Source organism: Narcine bancroftii, chromosome 5 (assembly GCF_036971445.1).
Source record: "Narcine bancroftii isolate sNarBan1 chromosome 5, sNarBan1.hap1, whole genome shotgun sequence".
NCBI classification, from domain to species: Eukaryota; Metazoa; Chordata; class Chondrichthyes; order Torpediniformes; family Narcinidae; genus Narcine; species Narcine bancroftii.
This window is the reverse complement of record NC_091473.1, coordinates 62935147-62958867: the sequence shown is the minus strand read 5'-3', so window position 1 is coordinate 62958867 and position 23721 is coordinate 62935147. Positions and strand designations below refer to the sequence as shown.

The 23721-nt window shown below is 44.9% G+C and overlaps 1 protein-coding gene across 10 annotated transcripts in view; it reads left to right on the top strand.

The window, feature by feature from the left end:
* Positions 1-23721, top strand: part of LOC138763443 (xenotropic and polytropic retrovirus receptor 1 homolog) — a 379170-nt gene that overhangs the window by 293842 nt on the left and 61607 nt on the right. For all 10 annotated transcript variants that reach the window (XM_069937590.1, XM_069937587.1, XM_069937588.1 and 7 more), the window contains one exon: positions 11118-11280. In XM_069937590.1, coding sequence (XP_069793691.1) covers positions 11118-11280 — 163 coding nt within the window. The remainder of the gene's footprint in view (positions 1-11117; positions 11281-23721) is intronic.

Genomic DNA, 23721 nt, shown 5'->3' with positions numbered 1-23721 from the left:
AATGCCTGGAATCCATTGCCTGGGTGGTAGTAGAGGTTGGAACAATAGGGCCATTTAACAGACGCTTAGACAGGCATATAGATGAATTGAAAATTGAAGGTTATGAGATTGGGAGAGTTTCGTTTTTATTTGGTAGACATATATGGGTCGGCACAACATTGTAGGCTGAAGGGCCTGTACTGTAATAATATGTTCTTAGTATTTTAAACAGATGGAGCATGATTTAATTATGTCAGACTTATGGTGAGATGGGATTTCTGTCCTACCCAAACCAATTGCAACCCATTTTCCAAATGAATCAGTTCTTGGAAATTACCAAAATGGAGCATTTTCTATTGTCTTTAGAATTTGTGAAAATTAGGCTTCTAGGTTCATATGTAACAGGCTTCTGCGGAACTTGCATTAAGTAGATCCTCTAATTTGAAATTATTAGTTGTCACTACAAATTAGAAAATGCTGGTTTTTTAAATGCATTGAGAAATTGTAATTCTGTGTTTCATTTTCTTGATAGTTCGATTGAGTCAATATTCAAGGTTCAATTTATTATCATAGTAACAAAAAAAAGTGTCGTATTTCATGAAATTTCCTTTGCCGGCTGCAAGGCAGACAAATTTGCCACCAGCAGGAATTACCTAAGCACCTCGTACAGTCTGACAATCAGAGAGAAAGAAAAGCAAAAGAGAGTTGTGCCCCCCCCCCAACCCCCCGAGTCACTGAGACTCCATAGATTCACCTCCAGAGCTTCCACAGCCACACAGAGTTCAGTCCAAACCTTTGGGAATCTGAGCTCCAGATCCGAACCTCCCTTCAGCAACCTCAGAACTTCCTCACATCTCAGTTCTGATACCTGGTACCCCTCCAGTCAATTCGAGCCAATCTCCAGCAGTCAGCAGCTTGGCATGAATGTCCTGACAGCAGTCTCCAGCAGCCCACACTTTCCACGGGTTCCTTGCCTCGAGTCTCCAGCAGCCTGCCACATGCACTGGTCCCACAGACACAGAGCCCCCTCAATGGTCCACTGCCATGATCACCGTCATCGCAGGTCGTCTCCTCTGCTTCTTCCTCTCAGATGAAGGGTGGTCTTCCCAACCTCTGGTGCCCTGCTCCAGTCCTCTGCTTCCCCAGAGTCTGCAGCCCTTCATGGCTGCTGCCGATTAATAGCCATCTTGGGCTTTCAATTAAAAATCCCGTCGGCTCCCTCAACAGGCCATTCAAAGCCCATTCCAAGCCAACAGCAGTCAACTTGACAGCTGTACCTCGCAGGAACGCTGCATCTCCACTCCTTCGCTCCCCACAGGTCTGCACAAACAGCAGCACTGCTTTAGGGTTTTAAGGAAAGTTATTGTGTTCAGCAGTAAATTAAAACTGAGACGGCATTTTCTTATTTAAAATACAATTTGTCATGAAATTGTGCAGCTGCATGCACTTTGTGTTAGTTTACAATCTGCTGATCTAAATAAGCTATATCAATCAAATCGGGTGCTGTCTGTAAGGAGTTTGTACATTTTCTCCATGGGTTTTCTCAGGTGCTCCAGTTTCCTTACATCCCCCTCCCCCCTTCAAAAACCTATGGGATTGGTGAGTAAATTGGCAGGGGTTCCTATCTTCTACAACCTTCTAATGTCCTATATCAATAATTTTTTTTACAAAATCACAGCACTCTGCTAATGCCCCTTACCTCACTGATGTATTTGATCAAATCAATTATTATTTTAATGACATACTGCAGACTTTTGGACTGTAAAGGATTTTTATTTGGCATGCACTAAAGCGTATTTCTGTATTTATTTAGCCCTCAGGAAATCTTCAAACATTGTTCATGCAAATTTTTTCTATATCTTGCATTTTTGAAAATATTCTTGGTTGAAAATATAATTGGTTTATTTTGCCATCTCATTAGAAATATTTGAAATGCAAGAGAGTTATATTTTCTGAAGTGATGCTCATTCAATATTAATGCAAAACCTGGAGTCTCCCCAGGCAAACTGTAAATTAAAGAAATGATCCAAAAGATTTGATTGATGCTTCAGTAAATGCTAAAGGGGTGGATAATTTTCCTTTGTTCGTTTTGAAGGGATCCACAGGAATTAAAGCAACACATTATTCAGCCTGTTTTGTCGTTCACACTGCTTCTCCCATACTCATTTTTTTCTCTCCTTATTCCCTTATGGTCTTCACTCCACCTCTGTTCTGCTCTTTATTTCTCTTTCCTTCTTCTCCCCACAATTTTGTCCACTTTCACTGATCCAAGTCTCTTTACCATCAGCCTTCCTCGACTTGCCATTTTCACAGTGTTCCCTAATATTGCTTATGTGCCCCATTTCTTTCCTGTTTGTCTTGCTCTGTCCTGTTTTTTTTTCTGAAAGCCCCTGAATTTTAACCTTCATCATTTTTTGGTACTTACTTTCTTTTCACAACCCACCCCCCAGAACTACTTTTTTTTCAACATCCAATCCTAGTTTGATATCCCAACTATCATTCTACTTCTATTTGTCACTTCTCTCCTTTGTGATTCCTTCATTTGCAATATTCTATGTGCCACCTTGTTCCATTTTTATATCCTGCCCAACCCCCATGTATTTCATCTCTTCAGCTCCATGCTACCTCTCCCACTGGCCAAGACTGTTCCTCCCCTTTTTTTTGCTGCCTCTCCCTTTCATTGCTTCTATCTCTCCATTTGTCACTGTGTTCCAAATTATCTCTGTTCTCCTTTTGCTACCATCCTCCTGGTTTTCTGTTGGTTCCCCATTATCCCCTCATTCTTTCCTCAAGCACTCTTCCTTCTCTTTTTCCTTTGCTTTTTTTTAAGCTCTGTCCATTTTAGATCTTATTTCTCCATCAATCTGGAAAGTAGAATTTGTGTCGCAGGATAATTATATTTAGCTTGCCTGAGTCAAACACTTTGCCATTAAGAGCTCTCTAGTGCTTATCTAAAAAATAATCTTTCAAAACAGATGGATTTAGCAATTACTTTGCATCATTTGCGTAGTTAACATGAACCTAAAGTAGACAGAGTATTAATTAAGATATATGTAGTAGATCAGTGGTTAGTAGCTCTGTGATTAGTAAGGGATTGCTTAAGGTGGTATGTGGGTGGGAAAAAAAAAGTTGAAAACCACTGTTTTAATCCTACCTAATTATGTGCCCAGTTTCAAAACTCCAAAGGTAATGAGCCAATGACAATTTTCCTCAAGCGAAAAAAAATCAGTAGCAATTGGGTCTAGAGCAGTGACTCAACCGTAATGATTGTTCTGTTCCGAAGAAGTATCAGCTAGAATTTCCTCTTAAATTTTATAACTTGTACATATACTTAAATGAAGGCAAGATTCACCTGTGATGCTATCCATTGTTTATTAGCCTTATGACTCTTGAAATCAATGTTTAAGGATAAATTGACGTACCTGTAGCTGCTGACATTAAATGTCTGTCCCAATGACTTGATAATCATGCCTGATGACTTACACCAGGTTGTGATGTTTGTTTTCTTCCTCCATTTGACCTTTAATCTTACACCCATGTGCCTGGCTTGTCCTCCTCTCTTTCTTTCAGTCACTTATCCATTTTTGAATGTTGATATGGTTTCTGATTCCATTTCGAGCTCAAAAGTAGTGAGCTCTTTATTTATTTGCCAAATTAATTCATGATGTATGACACCTTTGTCAAACACTTCATATTTCATCTGGGCACCCCCCAACCAGATGGCATTAACATCCGGTTTCTATTAGCTCTTCTACCCTCTGTCTCATTTCCTCTTGCTCTGCTTTTCTCACTCTCTCTTCCTTTTTCCTTCTGTCTCCCCCAACTTTCCATTTATAGAGCTGCCCCTCCCAATCATTTCTCACCTTTCCTCTCCTGTCCTCCTATCCATTTCCAATTAACACCTTTTGTCTGTTGGTCTGTACTTCCCCCTCTGCCCTTTCTCTTAATTCAGGTGCCTGCCTGCTTAGTGGGCTGATATCGCCTCAAACCGTGCATCTTGGCACCTCACAGTTCGGCAGGCAGCAACCTCCTTTGAAGAAGACCGCAGAGCCCACCTCACTGACAAAAGACAAAGGAGGAAAAACCCGACACCCAACCCCAACCCACCAATTTTCCCTTGCAACCATTGCAACCGTGTCTGCCTGTCCCGCATCGGACTTGTCAGCCACAAACGAGCCTGCAGCTGACATGGTCATTACCCCTCCATAAATCTTCGTCCGCGAAGCCAAGCCAAAGAATAGAAGAACTCACGCCCGAAACACTGGTTATATATCTTTACTTCCTATGGGTGCTCCGAAACCTGCTGAGTTCCTCCAGCATTTCTGTGCTTTTACCTTTGTCATGCATCTCAGTTCTAACAATATTTTTGCCTCCTTTAAATAACCTTAACTACACAGCTTTAACATATTCCATGGTTTCTTGATGTGACCATCTTGGTCAAGAAACTTTTCTTCTTCAATAATTTTGGAACCAAATAAAATTTAAAATAATAGAAGCCCCTTGAGGTTTTCTCCCTTCCATTTGTGCTCAAAGCTTTGTCGAGGGAGTTAACCTTTCATTTCTGGAGACGGTCATTATTAATCTTGACTTTAGCAGTGCACAACTCTGAGCCAAAGATTATAGGCTTGCCTGTTTTGAATAATAACTGGAAGTGTCAATAATTCATAAAAAATATACAGAATAACGCTCTTGCAGATGTTGTGGAGAAAGAGATGTAATGAAGGGATTAAAATAAAACAATTGTGCAATTACATTTTGTAAATGGTTTTCTGAAGGACCATTGTGGTATATGGTTGGGTGCAGAATAAAATATTTACAGTCCATATTTGCAGATGTTTGACAAAACAGTAATTGACTGAATTTAATGCAAGGTATCCAGCTAAAACAGCACAAATGCTCCAAATGCAGATGACCATTTCTAAGCCACTCATTGATTAAATTTAGAGCCAGTGATAAATCACATAGGAGAGGAACAAATGTCTGAACTTTTTCTCTCTCATATATGTATTTATATGTTTAGATTATGCAGTTTAACATGCAACTAAAGAGATAGTGCAGGAGGGAGGACTTCAGATTTCTGGATCATGGGACCTGAACTGGCAGGACAGTTTGCATCTGAACTGAATGTGGACAAATAATCCTTGCAGGAAGGTTTGCTCGTAATACTCTGTGGGGGGGTGGGAGGGGGGAGGGAGGAGGGGAGGGGGATTAAACTAGTTGGCAGGGGGATGGGAACCAGAGGAAGAAGGCCGAGAACAGAACAGATGGTGGAAAGGTTTATGCACTGTGTAGTGAGGAAGGACAGGCAGTGGAGGGAGCATAAATATAGTCACTTTGAAGATTTGAAATGTATTTATTTCATTGCAAGAAATATTAGCTGTAAGGGAAATGAACAGAGCATGGATCAGTACATAGATTATGATGTTGTGGCCATTACAGAAATTTGGCTGGTGCAAGGGCAGGATTGCTGATGTGGGTACTGTGACTTAGATGTTATAAAAGGTAAAGGTGGGGAGCAGGGGGATAGTATCACAGGTGCAGAAAGGGAGAATGTGGTAGAGGGAATTGCCTACTGAGTCAGTGTAGGTGTAAATCAGAAACAGGAAGGGAGTGATCACTGCATGGGAAGTAGTCTAGGGTCTCAAATAGCCCTCGGGACACTGATAAGCAGATAAGTAAGCAGGTTTTGCAATGGTGCAGAAATAACAAGGTTGTTGTTATGGGAGAGTTCATTTTCCCAAATATTGATTGGCACCTCCTTCCTGCAAGAGGGAGAGCTGGGGCAGAATTTGTCAAGTATGTTCAAGAAGGATTCCTGAAACAGTATGTGGACAAGCCGACTAGAGGAGAGGTCATGCTGGATTGAGTACTGGGTAATGAACCTGGTCAGGGAATAGACCTCTCAGTAGGGGAGCATTTCGATGACAGTGAACACAACTCCCTGACCTTCAAGGATAAGGATAGCAGTGGACCAAATGGTAAAGTGTTTTAATTGGGGAAGGGCTAATTATGATGGCATTAGGCAGAAACTGGGAACTGATGTTCTCAGTGAAAACCACAAAAGTAATGTGTAAGATGTTTAGGGACCACTTGAGCGGGGTTCTGAATATGCTTATCCCACTGAGACAGGGAAAAGATGGTAGGAGAAGGCAACTGTGGTTGACAAAAAAGGTGAGACTGCTAGTTAAGAAGGAGGAAGCCGACAGAAGGTTTAGGAAGCAAAAGACAGGAAGGGCTCATGAGAATTATATGGCAACCAGGAAGGAACTTAATAAAGGACATAGGAGAGCTAGACTGGAGTGGGGAGGGGATGGGGAGCACGAGAAGGCCTTGGTAAGTAGGATAAGGAAAGCCCTAAGGCATTCTCTGCATACATGAAGAGCAGAAGGATGACAAGAATGAAGGTAGGGCCAGTTGAGGATAAAGAAGGCAACATGTCTGGAGGGAGATAAGATAGGGGAGGTCCTATGTAAATACTTTGCTTCAGTTTTCACCAGAGAGAGATCTTAGTCAATGTGAGGTCAATATAGAACAAGCTTATGTGTTGGAAATGTGGTTAAGTGCTGGATCATCTTATAAACAACAGGATTGATGTCCCCAGGACCAGACAAGATATACCCCAGGAAGTGAATGAAAAGTTTGCTGGGGCTTTGGCAATGATCTTTGCAACCTCCCTGGCCACAGGGGAGGTACCAGAGGATTGAGATAGGCAAATGTCGTCCCCTTGTTGAACATGGGTAATAGGCAGAATCCTGAGAATTATGGATGAGTGGGTCTTGCATCAGTGGTGGGCAAACTATTGGAGAGGATTATTAGGGACAGGATTTATGAGTTTTTGGAGAAGTACAGTCCTCTCAGGGATAGTCAGCACAGCTTTATGAGGGATTAAGTTTTTTGAGGAAGTAACAAAAGGAATTATTACATGTGCTGTGTAGGGATTTTAGTAAAGCATTTGACAGGGTCCCCATTCAGAACATCATGAGACATGGATCTATGTAATCTTGGCTGTGGGCATTCAGAATTGGCTTGCCTGCTAAAAGCAGAGGGTAATGATGGATAGAACACATTCTGCCTGAAGGTATGTGACTAGTGGAGTTCTGCAGGGATCTTCTTCTGGGACCTCTTTTCTTCATGATTTTTACAAATAACCTGTACAAAGAAGTAGAGACATGGGTCAGTAAGTTTGCAGATGACATGAAGGTTGAAGGTGTGGAAGGTTGTCGTAGGTTACAACAGGATATAGACAGGATGCAGAGTAGCAGGTGGAAATCAGTCTGGATAAGTGTGAAGTGATTCATTTTGGAAGGTCAAACTTAAAGGCAGAGTATATGGTTAATCTTCTTTCTTTGGCTTGGCTTCGTGGACGAAGATTTATGGAGGGGTAATGTCCACGTCAGCTGCAGGCTCGTTTGTGGCTGACAAGTCCGATGCGGGACAGGCAGACATGGTTGCAGAGGTTGCAAGGGAAAATTGGTTGGTTGGGGTTGGGTGTTGGGTTTTTCCTCCTTTGTCTTTTGTCAGTGAGGTGGGCTCTGCGGTCTTCTTCAAAGGAGGTTAATAGCAGGATTCTTAATAGTGTGGAAGAACAGAGGGATCTTGGTCAAAATCTCTAGCTCTCTCAAGATTGCCGCACAGGTTGGTAGGGTAGTTAAAAAGTTATGGTATGCTGGTATTCATTGGTCAGGGTAATGAATTCAGAGCCATGTTGCAGCACTATAAAATTCTGGTTAGACCACACTTGGAACATTGTGTTCAGTTCTGGTCACCTCATTACTGGAAGGATGTAGAAACTATGGAGAGGGTGAAGATGAAATTTACCAGGATATTGCCTGGATTAGAGAATGTATCTTATGAGGCAAGGTTAACATAAGTGCAAGGGGTTTTCTCTTTGGAGCAAAGAAAGATGAGAGTTGACTTTCTAGAGGTCTATAAGTTTATGTGAGGCAGAGATAGGGTGGACAGCAAACATCTTTTTCCTGGAGCGGGAGTAGCAAACACCAGAGGCCATCTGCACAAGATGAGGGGAGAAAGATTAGGGGGAGATGTCAGGGTAAGATGTATATACAAAAAGTAACGGGTGCTTGGAAAGCATTGCCAGGGATGGTGGAGGAGACTGGTACAATAGAAACTTTTAAGAGACTCTTAGACAGGCAGATACAAGATAAACACAGGATTATGTGTAAATTAGGGAAGGTTTTGTTTGTTAAGTAGGTTTCTATTCGTCTGTACTGTGCTGTAATGTTTTATGTTCTATGTGTTCTAAAGCTTTGTCAAAAGCCTGGCTAAAATCCTTGCAGACACTGTGTACTAATTTGTCCTCATCAATTCTAACTCAATCAAACCTGTGAGACAGAATATCCCATGCTAACTATCCCAAATCAGTTCTTGCCCTAAACCTCAACGGATGCTCTCTCTCTGAATCCCTTTAAGTAACTTTCTTGTCATTGATATTATGCTCAATGCCTGTTGTTCCTAGCTCGTTCTTGCAGCCCTTCTTAAATAAAGGCACACATTAACCAATCTCCAGTTTTATGGTACCTCCTCCATAACTAAGAAGATGCAGAAATCTCTGACAAAATCCATGCAATTCTCTCCCTAGCTTCCCACAATGTACTAAGATAAACTTGCACAGGGATTTATCTAAGTTCATGTGACCTGATGCCTCCTGTACCTTTTTGTTCATATCAATATGCTTTGGGGCATCACCTTCTCATTCCTGAATCCCCTAACTTCCATGACATTCTTCTTGGTGAAAGCATTCTTTTAAAGCCTCACCCACACTGATCCTTAATTCTGCCTATTCTCTCCCTAAGTTACCTTTTTTCTCTTAATAAGCATAGAATATCTTAAAATTCTCTATTATCTGCAAAGTATATCTCATGTACAGCTTTTTTTTCCTCCTGATTTCCTTCTTAAGTGTACTCATATCTATTATACTCCTCAAAGGATTCTCTTGTACCCAGCTGCCTATACCTGACATATGCCTTATTTTTTTTCCTGACTAGTGCCTCAACCTCCCTCATTAACCAGGCTTCCAAAATCCTGTCAACCTTACCCTTCTCTCTGACAGGCACTTGTTGGACCTGAATTCTTCCTATCTCATATTTAAAAGCCTTTCGGTTGTCGGGTGACCCATTATCTGCTAACAAGCCTCTCCATATTAGACTGTTGCCATCAAAATCAAATGTAGGACTTTAACTTGAGGACCAATTCCATCTTTTTTCATCACTATTAAAAACTACTTTCTGGCCACACTTAACTAATTCTGCCACATCCAAACTTTTGCATTTATAGCAGTACCAGTCAATATAAGTGAAGTTAAGATCATCAATCTTATTATTCTGAGTTACCTGCAAACTTCCTGCATATTGACTCGTCTAATTCCTGTTGACTATTGGAGGGCCAATTGTACAATTTCATTAAAATGAGCACCCCTTTCATATTGGTAAGGTCTATGTAAGTAGCCTGATTGGTTTATCTTCCAGTATCCTCAGTAAACCATGATATTTTCCCTAATCACTCATTTTCCCGAATCACTTCCACCGCTATCGTGCCTGCAGCTTCTGAATCAGGGGTGGCAACTTTTTTTAAAAATTCACATTCCACCTTAAGTATTCCCTATGCCATCAGTGCTCTGTTATTGGTAAGGGATTGCTGAAGATGGGATTTGAGTGGGAAGGAAAGGTTGAGAACTACTGCTCTGGATCCAATTGTTACTAAAATATTTTGTTTGAGAAAAAATGTAATTGGCCCCTTTCCTTTAGAGTTATGAAACCATACACATAACAAGTCAATTAGATATGATTAAAACAGTGGTTTTCAAACTTTTTCTTTCCACCCACATACCACCTTAAGCAATTCCTTACTAATCACAAAGCACCTATGACAGGGAATAATTAAGATGGAATGTGACTTTTTAAAAAAAGGTTTGCACCCTGATCTGAATCCTGGAACATTGAGATGCCAATCCTGCCCATCCTTCATCCATATTTCTGTAACATAACATCCAAGGTCCATGCCAACTGCCTTTTCTATTAGACCTGCCCTAAAATTGAGTTTAGTATGCTTGATCTTCCCTCCTCTGTGTCGCATCCCTGCCTGACTAGCCTGCTGGGCCTGCTTTACCTACTGCATTTGTCTCAACATTCTCTTCTACCACACTACTATTTTGGGTACCCCCAACCCCAATTCCACAAAACTAGCTTAAACCATCTCACTCTCCAACTGGATGACATTAACATCAACTTCTCCGATGTCTGCTCGCCTACTCCCGTTCTCTCCCTCTTCCCCAATCCTCTGCCTTCTTTACTCCAGCTCTCCACCCCCTCCCTTCTCCATTCGCAGCCATCCACCCTCTCCTTCTTTGCTAGTGTGCTATTCTCCCTTATCTACCTATTACATCCTACTAACACATGGTGTGGAAGTAGTTCAGAGATGACAGCCCTTGAGGCTTTGCTTTGCAACTTTCTGCCTGGCTCCCTCTGTTCACTCTGCAGGACTCAATGATGTGGGTACCAATATGTACCACAACCTCTTGTGAGTAAGTTGAATGCTTTAAAACATTGTGAGGATATTGTTTCATAAACATTTTATAATGAAGCTGGAGTCAGCCATTTACCCTCTGATGTCTACCCCACCTTTCAATTAGATTATGGCTTAGCTTTTAGTTCTACCTACTTGTCCTAATATCTAAGTATCTAAATAATTTGTATATAATTATATAAATATTTTAAAGGCATAGATAATTTAAAAAATTAGAGGGTTTCAAATGAATGTCACACTGGTCGGGAATAATCTGGAAGAATAAATGATAAATCTCATGAAATCTAAAAATTGTGTGTTCAACCACCTTACTCTTAAAATGAGGTTAGATTTTTAATAAAAACCCTATATCCATTAGTGTGGCTGGGAACAGGCATTATAACATGAAGATAGACATTGTGGGGTGGGAACAGGCCTGTGGGGGGATCATTGTAGAGTGGGACTGGCACATGGAGGGGGCCGGACATATATTATGAGGTGAGGATAGGGTTGTGGGTGAGGACAGGCATTGTGGGGAGGGTGGGGTGGGACAGGCTTTGAAAGGCTGTAGCTTTGAAGTATTGCTAATGAGTGTCTTCTTTCTGTTCTCCCTACAGTTCAGAGTCTTCACAGCTCCATTCCACAAAGTAGAGTTTGCAGATTTTTGGCTGGCTGACCAGTTGAATAGTCTAGCTACAATCCTGATGGATCTGGAGTACATGATCTGCTTTTATAGCTTTGAACTGGATTGGAGCACAGATATCCTTATTAAATCTTCAGGTAATATATCGTGCACAATAACCACAGTTGAATGCTGCATCAGTCAAGGTTCTGCCTCATGTTATCCGCATCTTAAAGCCTAAAAAGGGCAAGGGCAGCATCTGCATTGGAACACTGCCACTGGCAGTTTACCTTTTGAACAGCATATTATTCCGACTTGGAAGTATCTTAAATTCTTTAATTATCACAAGGCCTAAACTCTGCAACATCTGTTCATTGGCACTCTGGGAGTGCCTTCACCAGAGGATTGCAGAGGTTCAAGAAGGGGCTCTCTACCACCTTTTCAAGACAGATAAAAACAGAATCGAGGTGCAGTTCAGTTACAGTATAATTGAGAGGTAGTCGAAGCATAATGGCATATTCTGTACTCCGGAGTGTGCTATGGTAAGTGTTTGTATAATCTGGTAGTGGTACATCAGATGAGGCAAATATAGAGGTTTTAGCAAGCAAGGCTTGCCTGGCAGGCACAGGGGAGTAAGGACTGATAGGCTAAACTGTATGTACTTTCAAGCAAGGAAACTCACGTCACATAGACAGCTAAGCACATGGATCGTACGGGGGATTGGGATAGTATAACAACACGAAAGCATGGTTGAAGGGTTGGAAGGACTGGCAGTCCAATGACCTGGGGTCCAATGCTTCTGTGGAGATAAGAGAGGAATGGGATTAGGGAGAATATTGCTACAGGACTTAAAGTGGATATACCGGGGGGAACATCTAGCAAAGCCATATGGGTAAAGAGAGGGGATCGGTTTGATGTATTTTTCTTACTATAGGTCCCTCAAATAGTTAGCAGGTCTAAGTATGCAGAGATAACATATGAATAATATGGTTGTAATGTAAGTGATTTTAATTCCCTAATATTGACAAGGACTGTCTGAATTGGTAAGGGATTAGATGAGGCAGAATTTGTGCATCCAGAGAAGTGTTCTGAAGCAATATCTCAATGCCCCTACCAGAGGTAGGGCTGATGTCAATCTTCTCTTTGGAAATAAGACTGTGCTATGTATCAGAGGGAGAACAGTTTGTGACCAGTGACCATAATTCTATTAATTTTAGGGTCATTGTGGGAAAAGCCAGGGTTGACCCTCAAGTTAAAGTCCTAAATTGAGACAAAATTATATGAAGGATATTTAAAAAGGAAACATACATAAGGTGTAAGCAGCTGGGATCATGAAGGGTATAAGAAATGTAGGAGTGCACTTAAGAAGGAAATTAGAGGCCAGCAAGGGACGATGAGTTTTCCTTGGCAGACAGATTTTTTTAAAAATTCAAAAAAAAATTCATATTTTTATTATGAGTCATCCCAAGGATCCGCATAGTGGTCTACATGTGGAGCCATGGGAAATGGGCAGGTCTTAAACAAATACCTTGTGTGTATTTATTATGGAGAAGAGCATAGAAGCTAGTGAATTCAAGGGAAGGAACATTGATTCTCAAGCACATTATCATCATGAATCAGTATGTGTCGGAGGTTGTAAAGTGGATAAATCAATGCCTAGAAATAATGAGCTAAGGATTATCTTTAATCCAATCATATGATACAAGAAGCATGACTATTTAGTTAAGTATCCATCAGCTACAGTTTCCCATCCCAGTATGATTATCATCTTCAGGAGAAGAGGAAATGAGTGAGAATGTTATTTATTCTGAAGTCTTTCAAGTGTGAGAGAAGCCTTGGCTTCAAAACATTTTGTCATCCCTCTCTGTGCCTATTGAACAATATGTGCTTATTCATCATGTGATGCATGGTTATGTGTATGACATTCAATTATAAGGCTGTCCTCTGCTAGGAAATGGACTATGCAAATAATCTGTAAGAAACCTTTCTTCTTGTGCATTTCTCAGAATTGTGACTGACTCGCATCCATACAAATTTTGTTTGCTCTAATGAGCCCAATGTGGCAACTACAGACACTTGCACAGATGGGGCAGCAGTAGAAGACAAAACAGATGGGGAGGTAGAAGGGCTATGTTAGTATACAAAAGCCCTGTGTGAACCTGATGCACAACTTTGGGGCCTTCCCCAATTCTTCATCTGCACTTTGAACTGCTTTAGGCTAGAGATTTGAGTACATCCTTGAAGCTTTTTCTCTGTTCCCCAGACAACCTCCTGTCAGAGCTCAGAATTGACCGCGTGTTTCAGAAGTCCAATTTCCGGCATGATAAAGACCACAATAATGTATTGAGTGTAATTGGGGACTCAGAGCATGCACTTTCTCTCTATTGGTTTGTTTATTCATCCAATCAACATGGAGCATTTTGCAGAGATTGCTTTGGTTATATTTTTCCAGTTCCTGAACTTCCAACTGTTTATAGTTCAGGTCTCAGAAACATACAGAAGGGTAGGAAACATAACCTGATATTCAAGGAGTTTTGTACTAGATTTAGAACTTGACCTTCTAATACTGCTGTGCTTGCACATTTAAGGCACTGATTAATTTGATCATCAATATCTGCCTTCGAAGAGGGCTGTCACCCAAAATATGGTAAACAGTACATATTTTCTGTATGAATTTCTCCCTTGTCCACTCATTTCTCTGTGACCCCTGGTACTGCAGAAGGTGCTCTTTTACCTCCTCCCTGTCCATCATCCAGTTGAGCTAAACAACCCTTCTAGATGAGATAAAGATTCTCATGCAGCTCCAACCTTACATTCTGTAGTTGATGCTCCCAGTGTGGCCTCCTTTATATCAGTGAGACCAAGTTCAGACTTGTGGACCATTCCTCTAGACATTTGCACTTTGTCCACAATGGCCAACCTGAGCTCCCTGTTGCATGTCATTTCAACTCCCCTACCCATTCTCTGGCCTCCTCATCCCTGGTTTTCTCCATTGCCAGGGTGAGGCCCAATGTAAACCAGGAAAACAGCATCTAATATTCCAGCCTGGCAATCTACATTGATTTTTCCAGTTTCAGGTAATGTCCCCTCTCTCATGTTCAAGGTTACTTCCAGTTTTCCCTTCTTTTGTGTTGCAACCCCACCCCCCCCCCCCCCCCACCTTTGGTTCTGTCTGTCCTCCACCTCTCCCCTGATAGCTTCCATTATATTACCATTGTCACTTTTGCTACTTCCAGATTCCAGAACCCCATTTCTCACTCCACCCTGTATGACTCATCTTCCTTCACCTGACCCCCCTCTTTTACTTCTTTCTCTCTTCCTTTCTCTCCCTTTCTCCCTCTCTCCCTTTCTCCCTCTCCCCCTTTCTCCCTCTCCCTTTCTCTCCCCTTTCTCTCTCTCTCCCTCCCTTTCTCCTTCTCTCCCCTCTCGCCCCCTCTCTCGCCCCCCCTCTCTCGCCACTCCCTCTCGCTCGCCCCCTCTCTCTCGCCCCCCCTCTCTTGCCCCCTCGCCTCTCACCCCCCCTCGCCTCTCTCGCCCCCCCTCTCTCGCCCCTCCTCTCCCGCCACCCCCCTCTCTCCTGCCAACCCCTCTCTCCCGCCACCCCCCTCTCATCCCCCTCTCTCATTCCCCACTCTCTCGGCCCCTCTCTCTCGCCCCTTCTCTCTCGCCCCCTCTCTCTCGCCCCCCCTCGCCTCTCTCGCCCCTCCTCTCCCGCCACCCCCCTTTCTTCCGCTACTCCCCTCTCTCTCGTCCCCCTCTCTCTCACCCCCTCTCTCTCGCCCCCCTCTCACCCCCCTCTCTCTCGCCCCCCTTTCTCTCTCTCACCACCCCCCCCACCACCCCCCTCTCTCCCGTCTTCATTCTCTCCCGGCCCCTCCCTCTCTCACCCTCCCTCTCTCCCCTTTTGTCTGGCACCTGCCAATCAACTGACTCCACCTCTCCATCCAACCAACCTCCACTGGTTAACCAATCCCCAACAGGCCCCTATCCAGACCCTCCCATCCTGTCCTCATTATATTGGCTACTTTCCCTCTGCACTCTCTAGATGGTTCTGATCTGAAATTTTGACCAATCTTTTGCAGCTCAACCCACTGTGTTCCTCTAGGACACACATGTCAAACTCTGGCCCACGGGCCAAATTTGGCCCGCGATATAATTATATTTGGCCCGCAAGATCATATTAAATATATATTAGAGTTGGCCCGCTGGCCGCCGCGCAAGTATAGCACATGCACAGCAGCAAGCATTACCATAGTAGTTTTTAGCACTTCCACAGCAGGCACAGCAGTACACCGATATAGTTAACGCGAAAGTTAATTAGATATTCACAGCGGCGCCGATACAACGGACCCGCCGCCTAGCTCCAACGGACCCGCCGCCTAGCTCCAACGGACCCGCCGCCTAGCTCCAACGGACCCGCCGCCTAGCTCCAATGGACCCGCCGCCTAGCTCCAACGGACCCGCCGCCTAGCTCCAACGGACCCGCCGCCTAGCTCCAATGGACCCGCCGCCTAGCTACAACGGACCCGCCGCCTAGCTACAACGGACCCGCCGCCTAGCTACAACGGACCTGCCACCTAGCTCCATGTGGCTGGACGTGGTGGGTCACCTCCGCGTCTCTTTGAGCTTCATCTGTGGGCGGGTGCTGCTGGGCATCGGACTTTCCGCTGGGGTGGAGGTCGCGGACGAGTTCCACTGCTCACGTTATTCCCGGTGAGATGGCGAGACCAGTGGGGACTCCTTGGGTTGTTGGCGGCAGTTGCGGCAGGCGGAGGCGGGGGCGGAGGAGGGAGAGGGGGCGGGGGGGGATGCCGCTCGGGTTTGCTGGCTGGGCTGGGGAGGGCTCCCTGCAGACCTCCGCTCCCTGGCATGCTTCTCGGCAAAGTGCGATCCTTGGCTTAAAGGCTAGAGAGAAATATTATTTATTGAATATTTTATTTCTTATTTGTTAATGCTTCTTATGGAAAGAGTTTAACCAAAACTATTATTAAACATTTATTTTAATAAGAAAAAGTTTAACATTACATATGTTGAGAGAAAACATGCAGATGTTGTTGAAAATTTTCAATAAATATTTAGTTCGGCCCTCGACTTAGTCCAAGTTTTTAATTTTGGCGCTTGGTGAATTTGAGTTTGACACCCCTGCTCTAGGAGATTGTTTTTGCTCCAGATTTCAGCATCTATAGTCTCTCGTGTGTCAGGGTCAGAAGGCAGTGGAAAGAGGTAGCTGGAGGATCTTTGTTTTGTGGATGTTGTGTAAAGCTCATCCCCTTATATGCTTAAGTGAAAGAATCAACAATGCCTTGCATGCTTGATTAAATACGCACATTATATTTATACTGCAGCTCAATCGTTGAGGTTGGGTGACCTTAGTTCTGGAATATCTTTTCCATAGGTTGAACAGTTTCTCAGTTTGTTGGTGTGAGTTTTCAGACGGTTTGAAATAAGAACTGGAACTGCTGTGAAGGCACTAAACTCTTTCTGGCATGAAATCATGGAGGCTATGTTCTGACAGTGGAAGAACAGTACATTCATCAAATGAATCCAATTTCACATTTTCACCATCAATAATCTTTTTGATTTTCCTCCACATAACAGGCCTCTGGGACAAGAAAATTGAGTGATAACCAACAAATAACTCTTGGAAATGCATTTTTAAAAAAACGCCCAGCAAAGCTTCCGATAATTGTGTTACAAATAAAAGGGCTTGTGAATCATAAGGGAAAATGTCCATTTAACTTTGTTCAGCCCACACAAAAGTGTATTTTGATACGTACATGTCATCAACATGGTTATTTCAAGCTTTGTTTATTTTACCATCAAACATAATCAGTTCTGACTTCTAGAGCCAAGGGAATTTGCCAATTGGCAGGATGGTCAGATTGTAGAGTGAATTTAAACAATCTCCATTATCTCTTACAAGGAATACTGGATGCAAGCATTAACCATCCTGTTCTGTTTGTATTATCTGCTTTAAATGCAAGCTCTGTACTTGTATCAGTTAATGGCTCCTCTCTCCACCTCTCACTCCTTCTGTCCTAACACCTCTAGGCCCACTCCATGGCTTCTTTCCACCTTGTGAAACCACTATTTGCAATCCAGAATGACGAAGACAAGCTCCATCTGCAATTTTCATAGATCGGGCACTGAGTCTGCCAGATGGTCCAGGAGTGCCAGACCTATGGAGAAACCATGGACACCCTGAAAGACCAGTACAAGGTACTCTGCTACTCAAGCAGAAAAGACTGAGCTTACCTCAAACAATCGAACTGGCAAAATACCCTGGAAGTAGCCGTCCACAATGTAGAATCGTTCTCTAGCGAACATGCAGCCACCTCGCGAGGGACACAGACGCCACTATCTTGGGAGATGAGATCACAAACCCCCTCCCAACCTGAGCTGACCTCTGCGGCGGTTAGCGACCACCCAAAGTGCTACTTCTGTGGGCAAGGCAAGCATCTGAGGAAACGCTGCCCTGCCAAGGACACTGTCTGCTCCAACTGCAGGAAGAAGGGACACTTCACAAAAGTCTGTAAGTCTAAGCAAGCCCCCAAGCTCAGCAGCGCTGCGTACGAACAGGGGCCGCCATCTTTAATGCAGTCACTTCTGCCACCACTTCTGGGGACCTGGAAAACGCTTGCACGTGTGTGCCACATAGGTCACTGACCGCGATGATGTCGCTTCCGTCTTCCCCCTCTTCCCTTCCAGCGCTATGGGGGCCGCCATCAGCCAACGGAACTCTTTAGATGACAAGCTGATGTTGGCATCGGTAACGCTGGATCAACGCAGACCACACCAACTTTCCAGGGCCATGATTGATGTCCAGTTAAATGGCCACCCCACTATCTGCCTATTAGACAGTGGGAGCATGATGAACTTCATTCACCTGAACACTATTCAGCACTACTTTCTCGGGGTGCAGCTTGAGAGGGAAAGTGTCTCTCTAGGTTCCCAATCCAAATCGGCTAAAGTTTGTGGCAGTTGTATTGTGACACTGACTATCCGAGGCATGGTATACCATGACGTCAAACTCCTAGTACTGTCACTGCACTGCACACCCATCTTATTAGGGTTAGACATCCAATGCAACTTAAAGAGTGTCACCATGGAGTACGACAGGCCTCATCTTCCCCTCACAGTCTGTAACGAACAGTTTGTGGACCACGCACCCCTCCCTCACCATGTGGCTGACCAACAGCCCCAAACCCCATCACCACAGCCAATATGCAGCCTCTCCACACTCTGAATCTCTTCCCCATCCCCCTTATTTGCTTACCTCACCCCGGACTGTAAGCCTGTCACCAGTAAAAGTCAGCGATATAGTGCCGGAGACAGGGTATTTATTAAGTCCGAGGTGAGACGTCTCCATGCCAAAGGGGTGATAGAGCAGAGTATGAGACCCTGGAGAGCCCAAGTTGTGGTAGTGAAGAGTGGGGAGAAATACCGGATGGCCATAAACTATCCCCAGACCATCAACAGGTTCTCTCTCTTTCTCTTTGGCTTGGCTTTGCGGACGAAGATTTATGGAGGGGGTAAAAAGTCCACGTCAGCTGCAGGCTCGTTTGTGGCTGACAAGTCCGATGCGGGACAGGCAGACACAGTTGCAGCGGTTGCAGGGGAAAATTGGTTGGTTGGGGTTGGGTGTTGGGTTTTTCCTCCTTTGCCTTTTGTCAGTGAGGTGGGCTCTGCGGTCTTCTTCAAAGGAGGTTGCTGCCCGCCAAACTGTGAGGCGCCAAGATGCACGGTTTGAGGCGTTATCAGCCCACTGGCGGTGGTCAATGTGGCAGGCACCAAGAGATTTCTTTAGGCAGTCCTTGTACCTTTTCTTTGGTGCACCTCTGTCACGGTGGCCAGTGGAGAGCTCGCCATATAACACGATCTTGGGAAGGCGATGGTCCTCCATTCTGGAGTCGTGACCCATCCAGCGCAGCTGGATCTTCAGCAGCGTGGACTCGATGCTGTCGACCTCTGCCATCTCGAGTACTTCGATGTTAGGGATGAAAGCGCTCGAATGGATGTTGAGGATGGAGCGGAGACAACGCTGGTGGAAGCGTTCTAGGAGCCGTAGGTGGTGCCGGTAGAGGACCCATGATTCGGAGCCAAACAGGAGTGTGGGTATGACAACGGCTCTGTATACGCTTATCTTTGTGAGGTTTTTCAGTTGGTTGTTTTTCCAGACTCTTTTGTGTAGTCTTCCAAAGGCGCTATTTGCCTTGGCGAGTCTGTTGTCTATCTCATTGTCGATCCTTGCATCTGATGAAATGGTGCAGCCAAGATAGGTAAACTGGTTGACCGTTTTGAGTTTTGTGTGCCCGATGGAGATGTGGGGGGGCTGGTAGTCATGGTGGGGAGCTGGCTGATGGAGGACCTCAGTTTTCTTCAGGCTGACTTCCAGGCCAAACATTTTGGCAGTTTCCGCAAAGCAGGACATCAAGCGCTTAAGAGCTGGCTCTGAATGGGCAACTAAAGCGGCATCGTCTGCAAAGAGTAGTTCACGGACAAGTTTCTCTTGTGTCTTGGTGTGAGCTTGCAGGCGCCTCAGATTGAAGAGACGGCCATCCGTGCGGTACCGGATGTAAACAGCGTCTTCATTGTTGGGGTCTTTCATGGCTTGGTTCAGCATCATGCTGAAGAAGATTGAAAAGAGGGTTGGTGCGAGAACACAGCCTTGCTTCACGCCATTGTTAATGGAGAAGGGTTCAGAGAGCTCATTGCTGTATCTGACCCGACCTTGTTGGTTTTCGTGCAGTTGGATAATCATGTTGAGGAACTTTGGGGGACATCCGATGCGCTCTAGTATTTGCCAAAGCCCTTTCCTGCTCACGGTGTCGAAGGCTTTGGTGAGGTCAACAAAGGTGATGTAGAGTCCTTTGTTTTGTTCTCTGCACTTTTCTTGGAGCTGTCTGAGGGCAAAGACCATGCCAGTAGTTCCTCTGTTTGCGCGAAAGCCACACTGTGATTCTGGGAGAATATTCTCGGCGACACTAGGTATTATTTTATTTAGTAGAATCCTAGCGAAGATTTTGCCTGCAATGGAGAGCAACGTGATTCCCCTGTAGTTTGAGCAGTCTGATTTCTCGCCTTTGTTTTTGTACAGGGTGATGATGGTGGCATCACGAAGATCCTGAGGCAGTTTTCCTTGGTCCCAACAAAGCTTGAAAAACTCATGCAGTTTGGCATGCAGAGTTTTGCCGCCAGCCTTCCAGACCTCTGGGGGGATTCCATCCATACCTGCTGCTTTGCCACTTTTCAGTTGTTCGATTGCCTTATATGTCTCATCCAGGGTGAGAACCTCATCCAGCTCTAGCCTTAGGGGCTGTTGAGGGAGCTGGAGCAGGGCGGAATCTTGGACTGAGCGGTTGGCACTGAAAAGAGATTGGAAGTGTTCTGACCATCGGTTGAGGATGGAGATCTTGTCGCTGAGGAGAACTTTGCCGTCTGAGCTGCGCAGCGGGCTTTGGACTTGGGGTGAGGGGCCGTACACAGCCTTTAGAGCCTCGTAGAAACCCCTGAAGTCGCCAATGTCCGCGCTGAGCTGGGTTCGTTTGGCGAGGCTAGTCCACCACTCATTTTGGATCTCCCGGAGTTTGCGCTAAAGATGGCTGCATGCGCGACGGAAGGCTTGTTTCTTCTCTGGACAGGACGGCTTTGTAAGGTGAGCCTGGTGGGCAGCTCGCTTCTTTGCCAACAGCTCCTGGATTTCCTGGCTGTTTTCGTCAAACCAGTCCTTGTTTTTCCTGGAGGAGAAGCCCAGTACCTCTTCAGTGGATTGCAGTATGGTAGTCTTCAACTGATCCCAGAGGGTTTCAGGGGACGGGTCCGTGAGGCGGGTTGCATCGTCGAGCTTTGCTTTGAGGTTTGCCTGGAAGTTTCCTCTCGCTTCGTCTGACTGCAGGTTTCCAACATTGAACCTCTTTCTGGGGGCTTTATTACTACTGGCCTTAAAATCCAAAGGCCTCCCCGTCCCCCACTGGCAAGAAGTAGATGCCCTTCAATCTACCTGGTCCCTCTTGTGTATGACCACCAATGAGACACCTCACAAGAGACTCTACATTCCCCAGGAGATCGGCATCAGGAACTACCTTACCCACCTGACTGACTTTCCCTGGGGCCCGTCTTACTTTGCAAGCACGTGAAGACCCATAAGTCCAACCCTCTGGTCGAGAGGGTCCAGCTGCTCCACACTAACCCACAGCACGCCTACGTGGCATTCCCAGATGGACGTGAGGACACAGTATCCATCCAGGACCTGGCACACGCGGGAACATCTGGACATCACCCTCCCCCCAAACCAGCCAACAGGTATGCACCCCCCCCACCCAGTTCTCCAGGGCCTCAGATCCCTACCCCCACTACCTCAGCCAACCTGTCAGCCAACACACAAACACGTCCACCCCCCCCCCCCCCCCCCACCCCAGCTCAACCAAGCACCCTGGCTGGGCCAACCAAGATGGAGCAGCCACAATGGAGACCACCACAGAACCCCGGACAGGGGCACACCAGTCACAATGACAAAGGAGGCTGCCGGACAGACTGAATTTATGAGGGTACCTGACTGCACCCTGCCTCCCCCTGCCACCCCCCCCCCCCCCCCCCACTGGGACTTTTTAAAAAGAGTGCATGAATGTGGTGAAACCACTATTGTTTATGTAAATGATATGACCTTTTATGTTTGACCCTGCTCTCACTGGCCGCACATGACTCATCCCCTTTATCCCCCATAAAGGCTGTCATGCCACAACCTTGCCCCCAGTTTGAGCCCTGATCAGGGAGAGCCAGCAACATAAGGAATGCTGTCCTCCTCTTGCTAATAAAAGCCTTAATTTCCAGTAATTTCAGTCTTTGTGTAAATGATCATGCATCACAACTTTATATATGTAATTTCAGACATTCTAACTTAAAAGGATTCACACCTGAAATGTTCCCTGACCATTTCCCTCCATGACTGCTGTCTGACCTGCTGAGTTCCTCCAGCAATTCTTTGTTTGCTCAAGGTTCCAAATCCCGCAGCCTTTGGATTTCTTTGGTGTTTTGTTGGGCATGGTTTACAGGGTCATTGGAGCAGAGACAGCCTCCTCTTGGTATGTTCTCAAATCAGAAAGCTTTGAGCACGCAAACCAGTCAAATTTTCACACAGTTTTTGAACCTGCTTGATATAAATGTAGCGATGGCATCCATTAAGCCAGAGTTCAGAGACAGAATGATCATATGTTTTGGATGCTGGACCGCTGTGAGTGTCTGTGCAGCTAAATTCTGTGTGAAACAGAACCTTGTGGTACTCATGGTCCCACCTGCTTGAAAAAGACATCAATCATCTGCCCAAGAAGAGCAGTGTGAGTTGCCTCAATGACTATTGCCCAGTAGCACTGTGATGAAATGCTTTGAGAGGTTGGTCCTGGCCAGATTTGACATGTACCTAAGTAAAGGTCTGGACCCACAGCAGATGCAATATCACTGACTCTGCACTCAGTTCTGGATCATCTAGACACATAATCTTGCCACTTGTCATCGACTATAGCTCAGCCTTCAACTCCATCATCCCCTCAGTGCTGGTCAACAAGCTTCAAAACTAGGGCCTCTACGCCCCTCTCTGCAACTGGATCCTTGACTTCCTCATTGGAAGACCACAGTTAGTATGAATAGGAAACAATGTCTCCTCTTCACTGACAATCACGTGCTTAACCCACTGCTCTTTTCACTCTACACCCATGATTGTGTGGCTAGGCACAATTCACATGGCATCTACAAATTTGCCGATGAAGACACCACTGTTGTCAGCAGAATCACAACCAGCAATGAGGAAGCATAAGGAGATAGATCAATTCGTTGAGTGGTATCACACCAAACCTTGCACTCAATGTTAGCAAAACTAAGGAGCTGATGTGGACTTCAGGAAGAAATCAGTAGAACATGAACCAGTCCTCATCGAGGGTCAGCAGTAGAGAGGGTCAAGAACTTCAAATTCCTGGGTGTTAACATCTCTGAGGATGTCTCCATGTTGATGCAATCATGAAGAAGGCTCACTAGTAGCTATACTTCATGAGGTGTTTGAGGTAATTTCGTATGTCTCCAAAGACTTGCAAATTTCTACCCGTGTACCATGGAGAGCGTTCTGTCTGGTTGCATTACTGTCTGGTATGAAGGTGCCAGTGCACAAAACAAGAAAAAAAGCTCCACAGAGAGTTGTCAACTCAGCTAATGACAGCATGGGCATGATCTTCTCTTCATTGAGGACATCTACAAAAGGCAGTGTCTTAAAATCCTCAAGTTCCAACCCATCTTGGCCATGTCCTCTTCATAATGCTATTATCAGGAAGGAGATACAGGAGCCTGAAGACAAGCATCCAGAATCACAAGGACAGCTTCTTCCCCTCTGACACAGACACTACCTCACTTTCTCCTATTTTCCTGAACTATTTATTTATTTTGAAATGTTTCTTTTTATTCATTTGCACTGTAATGCTGCCACAAAGCAACAAATTTCATGACATGATTCTGACCATAAATTCTGATTCTGAATCAGTAGCTCTGCATTCTGCCTGTCAGTTAGGCAGTGATTATTTGTTTGTCTTCTGTAGTTTTCAGGCTGTCCTTTGTGT